This window comes from Cydia pomonella, chromosome 26 (genome assembly GCF_033807575.1).
Source record: "Cydia pomonella isolate Wapato2018A chromosome 26, ilCydPomo1, whole genome shotgun sequence".
Lineage (NCBI taxonomy): Eukaryota > Metazoa > Arthropoda > Insecta > Lepidoptera > Tortricidae > Cydia > Cydia pomonella.
This window is the reverse complement of record NC_084728.1, coordinates 4,687,624-4,704,026: the sequence shown is the minus strand read 5'-3', so window position 1 is coordinate 4,704,026 and position 16,403 is coordinate 4,687,624. Positions and strand designations below refer to the sequence as shown.

The 16,403-nt window shown below is 37.9% G+C and overlaps 4 protein-coding genes across 4 annotated transcripts; 3 read left to right on the top strand and 1 right to left on the bottom strand.

Annotated features, from left to right (window-relative positions):
* Positions 1–993: 993 nt before the first annotated feature.
* Positions 994–1,600, bottom strand: LOC133532253 (chorion class CA protein ERA.2-like). Its single transcript, XM_061870837.1, has 2 exons — positions 1,503–1,600; positions 994–1,339 (listed from the first exon to the last, which is right to left on the bottom strand). Exons 1-2 carry the CDS (start codon positions 1,551–1,553, stop codon positions 1,034–1,036), a joined length of 357 nt encoding a protein of 118 aa, XP_061726821.1. The 5' UTR covers positions 1,554–1,600; the 3' UTR covers positions 994–1,033.
* Positions 1,601–1,865: 265 nt separating this feature from the next.
* On the top strand, positions 1,866–2,731 carry LOC133532250 (chorion class CB protein M5H4-like). Its single transcript, XM_061870833.1, has 2 exons — positions 1,866–2,062; positions 2,334–2,731. Exons 1-2 carry the CDS (start codon positions 2,015–2,017, stop codon positions 2,685–2,687), a joined length of 402 nt encoding a protein of 133 aa, XP_061726817.1. The 5' UTR covers positions 1,866–2,014; the 3' UTR covers positions 2,688–2,731.
* Positions 2,732–4,627: 1,896 nt separating this feature from the next.
* Positions 4,628–5,738, top strand: LOC133532251 (chorion class high-cysteine HCB protein 13-like). Its single transcript, XM_061870834.1, has 2 exons — positions 4,628–4,767; positions 5,274–5,738. Exons 1-2 carry the CDS (start codon positions 4,720–4,722, stop codon positions 5,619–5,621), a joined length of 396 nt encoding a protein of 131 aa, XP_061726818.1. The 5' UTR covers positions 4,628–4,719; the 3' UTR covers positions 5,622–5,738.
* Positions 5,739–13,933: 8,195 nt separating this feature from the next.
* On the top strand, positions 13,934–15,270 carry LOC133532028 (chorion class high-cysteine HCB protein 13-like). The gene is made up of 2 exons (XM_061870518.1): positions 13,934–14,080; positions 14,510–15,270. Exons 1-2 carry the CDS (start codon positions 14,033–14,035, stop codon positions 14,849–14,851), a joined length of 390 nt encoding a protein of 129 aa, XP_061726502.1. The 5' UTR covers positions 13,934–14,032; the 3' UTR covers positions 14,852–15,270.
* Positions 15,271–16,403: the final 1,133 nt, after the last annotated feature.

Genomic DNA, 16,403 nt, shown 5'->3' with positions numbered 1-16,403 from the left:
TAAACACTATTTAAGTGACAAAACGGCGTGGCTCCGTTGAATCGGCTGCTCTTGTGTCGGAAACCTCCGAAACACGACACCCTTCGGCCAGACTTAATGGACATACCCGGGGGTATGTCATTAAACTACGTCCAAAAGAGAGGTTATGGGCACTGTGAATATCATCTCGCTTTGTGTAGTAGAGCACAGCATGCAGCATAGCGGATGTCATTCCAGATCTAGAGCAGAGCCCAACTGGGGAAGTACCTCCACCTTACAGAAAACCGCAGCCAAATAACCCTAGACCCTACTCATAGTGTTGTATTACCGCCGGTGAGTCAGGTTGCCAGAGCTCAACTAGGGTGTGGAGAGTTAGGGTCGGCAACGCCGGCGTACATAGGTTACGAAGACTGGTTACCATCAGCCGGGTCGTATGCTTGTTTGCCACCGACGTAGAATAAATCAGAAAAAAATAATAAGTAGCTAATTTTTGACACAGTAGGTAGTTTGACGATGACACTTCGCAAATAGAAGCTGATCTGACTTGCCAGTCAAAAATCTTATTGCGTGGCAGAAAATATACAAGTAAACAATACTTCCCCAATATAGTATCACTTCTAAGCCATCAGTTTGATAATGAAAATATGATATTATGAAGCATCAAATGCTTTCAAGGAAAACAGCATAAAAAACAAAAAAAGTCCCAAAGGTAATCTGAGCTCAGAACACTATAATTTTGGACTGCATGACATACGTACCTACTTTACTTTACTAGTAACAATGGACCTATACATTGTAACTATTTTTTTTGTGTAGTTTTTCAAATTTAGCTCTTTATGATTAAGATTACAGAGGCATTGCTAATGCAGCGTTGCTGCTGCAGTATTTCAGCAATGACAGATGGGCGATAAACTGTCAGTATACTTGACAAAATAACTGACGGTTTGAACGTTTTAATCACGACATCAACGTGCCAATATAACGTGCAAATCACTTGTTAAATAAAAGACAACATTAAAAAAATACTTAAATTATATTTACATTAAATAACTAACTACGCATTGCATCCGCATCCGCACTGTCCTGATATGGAGACAGAGCCGGACGCAGCCACGGTTCCATTGAAGTCGACGGAGCCGAGCACGGGCACGGAGCCGACGACGACGGTCTGGCCGCTCGCGCCGATGTCGCCGGACACGCCGACCTGCCCGGTGCCCACGCCACCGTACGACGCACTCGGCGGGGCCGGAGCGGGCGGCGGCGGGGGCGCGCTTTGACTCGCGCTGTTGTGCCCGCCGATTCCACTCAAACCGGACCCGTAGGGAATTTGTGGGAATCCGCAGGACTGACTCATCGCGGACTGCAAAGAAAGAAATAACTTTCCATTAAGATTTTCTGAATAAATCAATATTTCATTTCTGGATTCAAGGAGTTGGAAAGCGGCAACTTAGTTAAGCGCGGCGGGCCGAAAGGTTGACACTTTCCGACCGGTGTGGAGGGCAGAAATATGCTTTATAAATTACCTGGATAAAGCAAGCCTGCAGGCAAAGGGCGAAGACAACGAAGGGAGACATGTTAATTTAATGTTATTCTTGTTTGACACTAGAATGATTTAATATCAATCAACCAAAGCCTTTATACTTGTCATGGCGATAATTATTACAAAAATCTGTGCGTGTTGAAAATTAGTTCAATATGTATAATAACTCATTAAAGTCCTATTGCGTTGCGAAAAACGTTATCGTTATTATTAGGACAATCAAAACGAATTAAGTTACCACATATTAAATTTTGCTTGTATTGCTATCGATTAATGTTTTTTATCAATTTTAACGAAACTTATCATGATTATTCAATAGGTTGTAATTTCGTATAAAAAGTAACTGAGCTAATCATAAATTAATTAATTGACTGTTGTCAACTCATCATCACAGGCCTTTGCGTCTATTGCAGACGATTTAAGCATTGCTGTTTAGACAACGGGTTTCGTGACTGTGGTGGTGATTGTGTTGTCAACTAAAAAACTTATTTTACAATGGCTTTCAAATACATCACATTCTGCGCTGCAGTATATTTCACTCAGGTAATTACATACCTACCTATACATCTGATTATATAATACCATTTATTTTTAATTCGTCGGTACGTGCCATTACTTGAATATCTTTGTAAGGTTGAGTTGAGTTAGACATAATAAAACGTGTATAGTAAATTTGCTTATTTTTCGATATTTTTTGAGAATCCACTATAAGTAGGTAATGCTTATCAAACTTTTAAACCCTCTTTCCTATTTTGTTTGCCGATTCTATGCAACTGATAGTTAAAAGCTAACAATACGTATTTTTTTTAAACAGTCTGTAGCCGGACAAAGTATCTACACACCTAACTCCGAATGTCGCTCTATCACGATATCCGATAATGGTGGCCCTCTGGCGATTACTAGCATCGGCCCCATCGCGCCCTCTGGCATCGCCGTTGCCACGGACTTAGGCCTCGCTGGGGACCTGGACCTGTCCGGCGCGCTGCCGTACCTGAGTGCGGTGGCGTTCGAAGGCCAGTTCAACACTAACGGCACAGCGCCAGTGTCGTACGGCTGCGGGGACTGCGTGGCCATCACGCAGGAGGTCGGGAACCCGAGTGGCGTGAACGCTGGCCTCTCGTCTGGCTATAGCTCTGGTACTATCAACAGCTGTGGTAGACGTTCTTAAGATAAAATCCCAGTTTAATTTATTAATAAAGAATTAGAATTATACATTTTGTTTTTCTTATTTGTCATATTATTTTACAAACTCTATTCTATTCACCTGGAAAAAACAAGAAACAAAACACAGTTTAGTCATCAGGGCTTTATTTTATTATTGAAGTGTAGTGTCATTAACCATGGTACAACTGTTTAGTTGCATCCGCATCCGCACTGTCCACAAATAGAGACGGAGCCGCAAGCGGGCGCGCAGCCGCCGTAGCAGACGGAGCCGAGCACGGGCACGGCGCCGGTGACGCAGGTGGAGCCGCACGCGTCGATGGTGCCGGCCGCGCCCACCTGCCCGCAGCCCTGCCCGCCGTACGAGCCGCAGCTGCTGCCGGAGCTGGAACCGTAGCTGCTGGATCCAGAGCCGCAGCAGCGCTGGCTCATCACTGACTGTTAATGAAAAAAATAACAAAATATTTATTACGTGTGTGTGTCAGATGCTAAGATCCTATTCGGATCACTGAGGGGAAGTAAGTAAGTATTCCACATATGTATATGTAGGGTGGGGTGGGAAAAAATAATGGGCCCTTGAGGGAAAGTGCCTTAAGACCTTAAGCTAGCTGAAAATTTTGAAAAACAATGTGGTTGAATAAAAATATTCATGTAAGTATACTAAATATTCGATTTTATGTATATTTTGTACGATAGAAGAGTGAAAGATCTAATGTTTCTTGGAGAAATTTTAACATAACTCTAACTGTATACTCTGTATAGTCTACTAGCGGAATAAAATAGCGAGTGTTTATTTTATTTATTGAAATTTTTAGTCGGTTCGATTCCAGGTGAATTAAAAAATAGTTGAATGCAGTTTTGTTTCTTTATAAAAATAAAATAATGGTTTTCTTTCAGTAAACTGAGCTAACGTTAGGTTTTAAGACACTTTCCTTCCTGGGCCCATTATTTTTTTCCAGCCTGTTTATACATAAACGGATCGAATTGTAAAAGCTGGTTCGAGATTTGTTCTGAACTTTTCATAGATATTCTGCGTCCGATTTAGAAAACCGCATACTATAGAGGAAGTATTTCAATTTATCTCTATTTTCTCTCCAATATAACCAATAACCGTCACTTGCGATGATTATCCCATACATAATATATCCTATATGCTTTTGAAAATTATTTAATGCCATTTTTTACCAAGTTGATAAAGAAAAAAAATATTTTTAAGTTTCTTTTTAGTAAGATCTCTGTGAACAATATGAAAATAATAGCATACGGAGAGCTCAGCAGAATATTTGTGGGAGAAGCATTTTGCCTACGCACCCTGTCTATCCTCCATGGTGGTCCTTTTTCTCAAATTTTCACAAGTCATCGTCTTATTGCGTAATTTGATATAAGGAACATGGCGGATTTTAAAACTTCAAACTAATAATTGCTATTATTTTAATTAATTTCTGACGATATAAATTCTAATAAATTGACATTAATGTTATTTTATTTGTAGTGTAATCATATTTTGTGAAATAAATAAATCTAATCTAATCAATTGGAAAATCTCAAAATCAAGTATTTTTTGATGAACATTTTCATAAGCACAAAAAGTTACCTCGTTAAAAAATAAACTTCAAACAAATAAGGGTTACGGTATAGTAAGGCGGTAAATATTAAAGTAGTTGAACTTACCTGGATCAGGCAAATCTGGATGCAGAGGACCAACACCGTGTAAGGAGACATGTTTGATGTTGTTTATTCGACGGCCGAAAAAACTATGTTCTATATACTTGAAATTCAGCTTTTATAATAAACCAATTAAAAAAAACGATAAGAAGAACAATAGCATTTCAAAAGATGAAACACGTGGCCGATTTATGTTATCAAGTAAGCCTCGACTAGTTTAAAAACACTTGGTTATAGTATCACATACGTGCCTATTAAAGTTAATGTCTATTATCTTTAATTAATTTAGAAATACTCTTAACAACTATAAAAAGGCCTACAATTCTTATTAAAAATCATACTTTAGTAAGACACTTACTACAACGACCATTAAAATGGCATTCAAAGCTATCCTTCTCTGCGCTGCTCTTCTGCTGGTCCAGGTAAATTATAGATTTGCTTTCTTTTCCTTTTGATTTAACAAACATTATTCTTTGATGCTAAATGTTCTTGTACTTTTATGCTTCTTCCGTGAGTTGACCATAATTTGTCCAAAACTGATTCAGTAGTTATGCATAATTCCGCAAATAGGTAATTGTGATTTTTTGGTTAAAACGCTTTGGTTAAATTGGCCTTTTATATCTAGTCTAGTGATATGAAATAATTACATAGTAAATGGCATTGGTCCACATGACTCTCTTCAATTTCTTAAATTTCTGGCCCCCCGCGAAGAAAGTTTACCCACCAATGATCTAGTCGGATAAAAAGACTTGTATAAAAAAATATAACAAACTGAACTAGCGTATAGCGAAAAAAGCAGCTACGATTCATTTGCTACTCACTGACATTATCCCTAAAGTAAAGAGCAATACATAGGAAAGAGTTACTATACAGTCTATAGATATTTATAGCTCCTTATATTCCTAAAATTGTTACTATTGCGTTTTAGACCATCTCTGGCCAGAAATGCGGCTGCTCATCCGGCAGTTCGGGGAGCTCCAGCAGGTCAGGCGGCGCCAACTCCATCTCCATCTCCAGCAGCGGTGGCGACCTCTTGATCACCAGCATCGGCCCCATCTCCCCATCCGGCATCGCCGTCTCCTCCGAGCTCGGCTTGAGCGGTGACTTGGACGTCAACGGGGAACTGCCGTACCTGAGTGCCGTGGAGTTCTCGGGCAAGTACGACACCAGCGGCTCGGCGTGCGTTGACTACAGCTGCGGCAGCTGCGGGAACGTCGCCATCACCAGCGTGCAGGGCGGCTCCGGCTCCGGCTGCGGCTGCGGCTGTCGTCGCTAAATACCTTCAATAACTTCTGGAAACTTTTAGTTAATTTAGCTGATTAACTTATAGTTTACGAACGACTTAATTGATGAAAACCCGATAGAATAAACGATATTACTCAATAACAATAAATTGTTTTTGTCTATGGGTAGGTGTAGGGATATTATATAAAAACCGGGCAAGTGCGAGTCGGACTCGCGCACGAAGGGTTCCGTACCATTATTTATAAAAACGGCAAAAAAATTATGTTTGTTGTATGAGAGCCCCCGTTAAATATTTATTTTATTCTGTTTTTAGTATTTGTTGGTATAGCGGAACAGAAATACATCATTTGTGAAAATTTCAACTAGACAGTTGAACTATCGCGGTTCATGAGATACAGCCTGGTGACAGATGGACGGACGGACGGTCCCGTTTGACCCTTTGGGTACGGAACCCTAAAAATGCACTTGATTCAACTTGAAAAAATGCTACGAAGTGGTAAAAACATTTCACAATTTAGTTTCACCTGTACCATAGTCTGTAATGAAATTTTGAATGCGAAATTAGACCTACATTATACGATAAAACTAAAATACCTACAGAGTGCGTAGCAGTGCTATCGTGGTTTAGATCTTGATTAAGGCGGAGGTACAGTCAGCATCAAAAATAGCTGATCAGACTACACGTCAAAAGTATATATTTCTTTTATCCTCTAAAAGCTTAAAAAACCTATCTATATGTAAATATAGATATTTTTCTTTGGTATGTCTCTATAAGTAAAGCGCTGGTGGGCTACCGGTAAGAGGACTTGACTTGACTAAGGTGAGATGGGATTCGCTTACGTAAAAACTAGTGCCTGCGCCAATTCTTAGTTAGATTAGTTGCCAGACCCCAGGCTTGCACGAACCGTGGCAAAATGCCGGGATAACGTGAGGTAGATAATGATATATTTTGACGACCGGTCTGGCCTAGTGGGTAGTGACTCCGCCTATAACGCCGATGGTCGTGTATTCGAATCCCGGTAAAGGCATTTATTTGTGTGATGAGCACAGAGTTCCTGAGTCATGGATGTTTTCTATGTATTTAAGTATTTGTATATTATATTATCGTTGTCTCGCAACACTAGCCTTCTTCTTACTGTGGGACTTAGTCAATCTGTGTATTGGTGTAAAAATGTCCTATAATTTTTGTTTATTTATATGTCGCTATATGTAGAAGGCCTAGTCTAGGACTTTAAGAGATACTTTTGGACGCGAACTGCAGAGATTTCTCTCTTGTTATAATAGTTATACAGCGTGCAGATACTTTTGACGCGTTGTTTCATCGGCTACTGTTGGCACTGGCACTGTACTTTCCCAGTTGGGTTGCTCTAGATGATATTTCACTGTGCCCTACTTCGCTTTTGATTGGACGTTGTTTAAGAACGTACCGAGCTTTTTCTTTCCTGCTAGGGGCGATCCGAGCAGGGAAGAAAAAGCTCCTCCTTCCGCATGGGTAACATGAAAACATTTTTTCTCTTTAAAAAAAATAACTTACTGTTATCTCCTCGTCACCGCAAGGTTAATCAATATTTATGAATTTTAAGTTATATACGTTAAAAAAAAGTAATAGTTAAGTTTCCGATTTTAGAAACAATTACCGTGCTTTAGCTTTTGTGCATAATTTGTAACAAATTCATTTTAGACCTATGTGTTTTTAAAGTGCATTTAAACCTATGTTCGTGATTTTTATTTTTCCAGTGAAAGTACTTAGGATTCTAATCGATAGGCCCTCTAAAAAGGCCTCAAGAATGCTAATTACATACCGCCGACCGCCGTATTAGACCGCCTGTTGTTACCTGGTTCTATTTTCCTTTAAAATTCATTTGTAGTTTTACATGTATGTAAAATGTATAATTGTTGGTGCAATAAAGAATATTTACTTACTTACTTACATATGTGGCAGTCGAATTGTGATCTAAGTAAAAAAGCGGTACAACTTTTCGACAACTCCGTGCGAAGCCGAGACGGATCGCTATTGTTAAATAATATTTTTTAAGAAAAAAAACCGACTTCATTGAGGGAGACCGGTGAAAGAACGATTATTGTTGATTTGAGATTTCATACAATGAAATTAAAAAGACAGCGTCCAACGCCTAATTATGTAGAAAAGGAGGTAACATGTGTTTTTTTGCCACTGCACCCACCTTGACACATTTCAGATTTGCCCTATGGTTGACTGGTAAGATTAACCTACCCGCAATAGGGTATTCGACTGTATTTAAGAAAAATTATTCAAACCATGCATGAAATAATGCAACAGAAAATTATTAAAAAAACGAAATAGGATAGAAATATAAAAATGTGCCTTGAAAACCTAACTGCTTGGCAAAGATAACAAATTGCCAAACGTGAACTATGCATCATTGAAGAGTTCCGTTCTGTTCATCATCAGCAATTCCACTTCATCAAATGTCACTTCTACAAATGTAAATACTTGATTTGTTAAAGAAAATACAAAAATCACTATAATATATATGTCTTTAACATTTGAGGAGTTCCCTCGAGTCCTCATGGACCCCATCATCAGAACTCGAACTTGTCAAAAATTTGTCTTGAAAATCTAATTTGCTTAACAAACACAGCGAAGAGGACAAATCGCCAAACGTATACTATGTGTTGTTGAAGAGTACCATTCTGATCATCATCAGCAGTTTCACTTCATCAAATGTCACTTGTTAAAATGTAAATGCTTGATTTGTTAAAGAAAATACAAAAATCACTATATGTATGCTTTTCATATTTGAAGAGTTCACTCGATTCCTCATGGACCCCATCGTCAGGACTCGAACCTGACAAAAATTTGTCTTGAAAATCTAATTTACTTAACAAACACAGCGAAGAGGAGAAATCGCCAAACGTGTACTATGCGTCGTTGAAGAGTTCCATTCTGATCATCAGCAGCAGTTCCACTTCATCAAATGTCACTTTTTAAAATGCAAATGCTTGATTTGTTAAAGAAAATACAAAAATCACTATATGTATGCCTTTCATATTTGAAGAGTTCACTCGATTCCTCATGGACCCCATCGTCAGGACTCGAACCTGACAAAAATTTGTCTTGAAAATCTAATTTACTTAACAAACACAGCGAAGAGGAGAAATCGCCAAACGTGTACGTCGTTGAAGAGTTCCATTCTGATCATCATCAGCACCTGGCCCTGTCCGGCAACCGGGACCTGTCCGGCAACCTGGACCTGTCCGGCGCGCTGCCGTGCCTGAGCGCGGTGGCGTTCGAGGGCCAGTTCAACACTAACGGCACAGCGCCGGTGTCGTAACGCTGCGGGGACTGCGTGGCCATCACGCAGGAGGTCGGGAATATTTTTTTTTTTTTTTTCTTTTATTAAGAAACAAACGGTCGTTTACAATATGCGGTATTATTAACTATTGCATTTTAAAGCTAGACCTACGGTTTCCTTAATTAAATATAAGAGTGTTAGATTTTAAACAGTTTTTTTTTTTGCTACATAGCATCTGTGTTTTATATATGTATATATAGTTACTGAACAATTATAATAAATTCTAAGCTTACTTAAATACCTGCAGAGTTAAGTACTACAATTATATACGCCATACACTATTGTGCCATTCACTATATAGGTATATATTTGATACAGGTATTATATTTAAGTATATAAAATAAAATCAATACCTAATTATTATTTTTTTCACAAACAAATGCTTTCTTTAAAGATACTATATTACAATGAAAAACATCAATATTAGAAAGATTTACGCATTCATTATAAAGTCTACAAGCACGCCTTATAAACATATTTCGTGCATAACAAGTTCTGCTAAATGGGACAGCAAATAATTCCTTTTTGCGACATTTACGCTGACGCGCACGAGGGACTTTAATATTTATTTGTTGAAGTAGTGAGGGAATCTCCAATTTAGAGTTTAAGATTTTATAAAGTAAAACCGAGTCTACGCAGTCGCGGCGGTCTTGAAGAGACTGAATTTTATGGTACTGCAATGAGGAGTGGTAATCAACGTAGTTTTGTCCAGTCCTAAAATCTAACGTTTTTACAAACTTCTTTTGGAGCCTTTCGATTCTATTAATATGGACAGCATGAAATGGCTTCCAAACAGCACACGCGAATTCAAGACGACTTCTTACATAGCTGTTATAGAGAGTTATATAACTAAAAGAATTTTTAAATGGTTTACCGACTCGTAGGATAAAACCTAATTGCTTAAACGATTTAGTAACTACATTCTCAATGTGAGGAATAAATGATAACTTAGAATCCATTATTACACCTAGATCTCGAATTTGCGTTACCCTATTTAATACTTTATCGGAAATTGTGTAATTATGACCAATATTTTTCTTTTTCCGAGAAAAAGTTATAATACTACACTTTTTATTGTTCAGAAATATATTATTATCAGTACAGTATCTCTCCAAGTTAGATAAATCCTCTTGTAGTAGTTCACAATCAGAAACATCTTTAATAATTTTAAAAATTTTAGCATCATCCGCGTAGAGTAAAACTTTAGAGTGCTTAATGTAGTCGGTTATATCATTAATATATAACACAAAAAGAAGAGGCCCCAAATGAGATCCCTGTGGGACTCCTGAAGTGACGACCTTATACTGTGATGTATAACCGGACAATACGACGGCCTGAGTTCTAAATTCGACATAGGATTTAATCCATCGAAAAAGATCTCCATGTATACCGAGTCGCCAAAGCTTATATAACAATGTGCTGTGACAAATTTTATCAAAGGCCTTGGCGAAATCGGTATACACGACATCTACACAGTGTCCACTCTCCATTGCTTCAAGAACTTCGCCTGTAAAGATTAACAAATTACTGTCTACCGAACGACCCTTAAAGAAACCGTGCTGATGGGGGGTAATATGATTCTTAACGACTTCGAAGAGTTGAAATTTTACTATCTTTTCCAGGATTTTACTAAACTGACATAGTTTCGAAATGGGTCGGTACATCTCAATCTCATGACTAACTTTTCCTTTTGGTATGGGGGTTATCCACGCCTGTTTCCATATTTTTGGAACATAGCCCTCACTTAATGATTTTTTAAATAGATAACATATGGGTTTTGCTAAAGAGTTAGAACATTTTTTTATAAACAGAGGGTGGACTCCATCAGGTCCAGAGCCTTTATGAACATTAACAGAATTTAAATGTTTAAGAACAAGGTTAATAGTAATATCTATTGAATTTAAATCAATGGGAGGATTCGAGAGTGAATTTAAACAACTACTAATATTAGGCATATTATCTGTAAATTTCTCAAAAACAGAGTGGAAATAATCGTTAAAATAATCACATATTTGTTTAGCGTCTGAAGAAGGGGTACCTTTGTAAGACATTGTTTGAGGGAATTTATTTTTAGAGAATACGGATTTAACATAGGTCCAAAAAAAAGCGGGATGTGTTTTTATTTTTTGTTCCGAATAAGCAATATAACTTTTATAACAGTGTGACTCCATTTTCTCGGCACGCTTTCGTAGGTTTTTAAAATGAAGGTAATCAAGAGGGTTTTTGTATGTTTTCCACAATTTGTGATACTTACGTTTTTCGTTTAAAATTTTTCTTAACGCTTTACTATGCCAAACGGGAGCTGTAGAAGAGGTGTATATTTTTCGACGGGGCACATACTTGACAAAAAGATCATTTATAATTTTATAAAAGGATTCAATACATTCCTCTAAATTATGCGTATCAAACAAATTAGGCCAATTAATCTTCGACAATTCTATATTCATATTTTTAAAGTCTGATAAATGAAAGTTGTACGCGAAACCAGGAGCCGACTTAATTGGGCACATTGTACAGTTTAGCAATAAATCAATTGTGAGCGATCTGTGGTGGATATCTATCCGAGTAGCGTGAACGCTGGCCTCTCGTCTGGCTATAGCGGTGGTACTACCAACAGTTGTGGTAGACGTTCTACCGCAGTAGTAGTAGACACTAGTATTATTTCATAATAAATATTTAGAATTATATTTTATTAAACTTAAATGTCACTTTAATTGTATAAAACTAACCTAACCTTATGTTGCAACATAAGAAGCAAAACACTCTTTAGTCAGCAATCGTTTATTTTATTAGTGTAGTGTGATTCATCATGGTACAACTATTTAGTTGCATCCGCATCCGCACTGTCCGCAGATGGAGACGGAGCCGCAGGCGGGCGCGCAGCCGCCGAAGCAGACGGAGCCGAGCACGGGCACGGCGCCGGTGACGCAGGTGGTGCCGCACGCGTCGATGGTGCCGGCCGCGCCCACCTGTCCGCAACCCTGCCCGCCGTACGAACCGCAGCTGCTGCCGGAGCTGGAACCGTAGCTGCTGGATCCAGAGCCGCAGCAACGCTGGCTCATCACTGACTGTTAATGAAAAAAATGAACAAAATATATTTTGAGTATGTCAAATGCTAAGATCCTTTTCGGATCACTCAGCCAGGGAAGTAAGTATTCGACATATACACGGCCCGAATCGGAGAATGATTAAAACTCGTTTAAGATCTTGGAAAGATCTTTAAAAGATCGATAACTAAACGACATGTCAAAATTTACGTATATTTCGATTCCGCTGTGATCCCAATAAGATCTATCTACGATATTTCTAACGTTAAAGTGACATTGGTTGCCCAAATCGAGCTGCTTCTGTCAATTATACGACATACAAACGATATCTAAATGAGAACTTATTTAAACCAGAACTTATCGTTATCGTGTCTCATTCTTCGAATCGGGCCGCAAGGTTGGAAAAAAATAAAGGGCCCTCGAGGGAAAGTGCCTTAAGACCTTAAGCTAATAAACAAAACTGCATTCAAAGATTTGTTACTATTTTCTTGTCTAAAAATATTCTTGTATACTAAATATTCGATTTTATAGACATTTTGTAAGACATACGAGTGTAATGTTTCTTAGATAAATTTTAATAAGCGAGTGTTTATTTTTTGAAAATTTTAGTCGGTTCGATACTCGGATTGTTAAGGTTATAAGGCACCTTTCTTCCAGGGCCAGTTATTTTTTTCTATTCTGTATATACCTAAACGGATCGAATTGTAAAAGCTGGTTCGAGATTTGTTTTGAACTTTTCATAGATATTCTGGGTCCGATTTAGAGAATCGTAGTCTAAAGAGGAAGAATTTCATTTTATCAAATTGTAATAGGCTGCAAACGAACCCCGTGTCATAGCGCAAGGGAAACATCCAAAAACCACTAAGCTTTATTTGCGATGATTATCCCATACATATCCAATATATTTTTGAAGTTTATTTAATACCATTTTTGACCTAGTTGATAAAGGCATAAATAGTACTATCTACTTATCATTTCGAATACGAGAAAGAAAAATAAATGTACATTGAAGACAATAGGGCTAAGTATAAACTTCAGTAGTATTTCTTGAGAGTTTTTTTTTATACTACGTCGGTGGCAAACAAGCATACGGCCCGCCTGATGGTAAGCAGTCTCCGTAGCCTATGTACGCCTGCAACTCCAGAGGAGTTACATGCGCGTTGCCGACCCTAAACCCGCCCCCCCTCGTTGAGCTCTGGCAACCTTACTCACCGGCAGGAACACAACACTATGAGTACTTTCAATAAACAATTTAGCTAAAAAATATCTCAGTATTTAATTTATCAGAATGTAAATTGTACAATAGTCATCTAAAACCAAAATGTTGATAGCTTATCGTAAAAAAAGAAAAATAAACGTAGAAATTACAGTGCTGTAGAGAAAAAACGTATCATTTTCTGCACACTTTTTAGAATAACAACGACCCACTTTCAGAGCAAGAGAAATGAAAAAGTTATTCTAATCTTTCTTAAGGAAGATTGAAAAATATACGATAGGCGATTATGAGAAATCATTGTTTAGAAAATAAATAATAAACAAATTTTGTTGATCAACATTTACGCAAGTACAAAAAGTCCCCTCGTTTAAAAAAAATACCTAAACAAATAAAGTTTACGGTATAGTCAGGCACTATAAAATTATTAAAATTCAAGACGACGGACTTGGAAAAAATGTAGTAAAGTAATTGAACTTACCTGGATCAGGCAAATCTGGATGCAGAGGACCAACACCGTGTAAGGAGACATGTTTGATGCTGTTTATTCGACGGCCGAAAAAACTATGTTCTATACACTTGAAATTCAGCTTTTATAATACACCAATTAAACAATGATAAGAAAAACAATAGCATTTCAAAAGACGAAACACGTGGACGATTTATTTTATCAAGTAAGTCTAGACTTGTTTAAGAACATATGTGTATAGGATTACATACGTGCCTATTTAAGTTAATGTCTATTATCTTTAATTAATTTCGAAAGACTCGCAAGAACTATAAAAAGTCCTACAATTCTTACTAAAAATCATACTTTAGTAAGACACTTACTACAACGACCATTAAAATGGCATTCAAAGCTATCCTTCTCTGTGCTGCTCTTCTGTTGGTCCAGGTAAATTATAGATTTGGGTTTTTCCTTTTGATTTAACAAACAGAATTCTTTGATGCTCAATGTTCTGGCACTTATATGCTTTTTACTTGAGTTCTTGTCCAAAGTGGCCATAATTTGTCCAAAACTGATTCAGTATTTATGCATAATTTCGCAAATATGTGATTATAATTATTTTGGTTAAATTGCTTCAGGTGCTCTTTTATATCTAGCTCTAGTCGGTAAAAATGACTTACATACAAAATAAGATAATCTGAACTAAATACTTAAAGTTTATATATATAAGTACCTATAGCGAAACAAACAGCTTCAATTCATCTGCTACTATCTGACTGCCCGAAAGTAAATAGCCATAACGAGGAAAGAATTACTATACATTCTTAGATATTTACAGTACCTCCTTATATTCCTAAAATTGTGATTGCGTTTTAGACCATCTCTGGCCAGAAATGCGGCTGCTCATCCGGCAGTTCGGGGAGCTCCAGCAGGTCAGGCGGCGCCAACTCCATCTCCATCTCCAGCAGCGGTGGCGACCTCTTGATCACCAGCATCGGCCCCATCTCCCCCTCCGGCATCGCCGTCTCCTCCGAGCTCGGCCTGAGCGGTGACTTGGACGTTAACGGGGAACTGCCTTTCTTGAGCGCCGTGGAGTTCTCGGGCAAGTACGATACCACCGGCTCAGCGTGCGTGGACTACAGCTGCGGCAGCTGCGGGAACGTGGCCATCACCAGCGTGAAGGGAGGCTCCGGCTCCGGCTGCGGCTGCCGTCGTTAAGGACCTTCAATAACTTCTGGAAACTTTTAGTTAATATTTGCTAATTAACTTCTAGTTGAACAAACAACTTAACCGATGGAAACTGATAAAATAAACGTCATTTTCAAAAAATGCTGTGTACTTAATTATAATCTGTAGATTGTAGTTACTTATAAGAAGTGTGAGTTCCACTATCCATCTTCTGGTATCAACATCAGATCAGAATCATAATAAGAACATTTATTTGCTTTTACGTTTAAATACATGCAAATACAATTATAAAAATATACTCTAGAGTACTTACATGCTAAAACTGATTATTCTAAGGTTAGGTATGTTAGGAGTTATGCATTTTAAAATTAAGGGGAACGTACATGTCATTCAATAAGACTAAGTATAAATAATAATAAATCATGATAATGTCAGGAGTAATTAGTCAAGTGACGCCCACTCGGTCTAAAAGATTTTATCCCCCCCTTTCAGTTAAAAGCACTTTATCTAATTATAGGCAAAATAGTTTCCTGTGTCGCGCAACTCGTGACTTGAATAATTTGTCGAAGGATCTAGATATTGACGTATTTAATTGCTCAATCCCTAGTGTAAGGCGCAATCTAGTCAATCAGTGCTTCTAAATAACATATTGCAGGTAGTGATATGCTATGGAATGTGATCTGTAACTTAATCTATTTGAGCCCGGGGCCCGGTCCATGTTGTTCATCTAAATGCGAATATAAGTTGTTTATCTTATTATTATTCAGACATCAGACAGGAAGCCAATAAAGTTAAGTTTGGTAAAAAGCTGCGTACTTACCTTGTAAACTGCATAAAATAATTATTGAGCATATAGAAACGAATCTCATTGTAATATAAATATAAATATAAGAGAGTAGAGACTGCACGATCCCACAGTCAAACCGTGTAAACTGTTTTGTGGGACTCCGTACCTGTTTGAGATGTATGATTTTATGTTAATAATAAATAAATAATAATAATAAAAAAAAAAAAATAATAATAAATCTTAGTGTAATTAATTTCATAAATTATAAGTGTTCTTGCTTATTGCTCATATCTATTTCTTGGTCTCTCTTATTTTTTATTAATTGTAACCTTGATATATTTCATATTGTAATATCTTGTGTCACATGTGCTTTTGTATTTAGTGTGTATTTTGTAATTATATATAAGTATATATGTATAGCCAACGGAGTAAGTAAGTACTTACTCCGTTGGCTCAGCGACCCAAAATGAGACTTGGCCTCCGACTCAAGACAGTGCCACTTTTCTCGGTCCTGTGCCACCTCTCGCCAATTGTCGACTCGAAGCTCGCGCAGATTCGCCTCCACCATGTCGCCCCAGCGATACCTAGGACGTCCGATAGGACGTCCTCCTGCTAGGCGACCCAGGTACGCTCTTTTTACGTTCCGATCTTCGTTCATTCTCTCAAGGTGGCCCAACCAACGGAGTCTGTGGGCTTTACTTTCTCCTATGATGTTAAGTTCAGCCACTAGGTCTTCAATCTCACGGTTCTTAAGGACTATCCAACTTCCATCCGTCATCATGTTCCATATATACA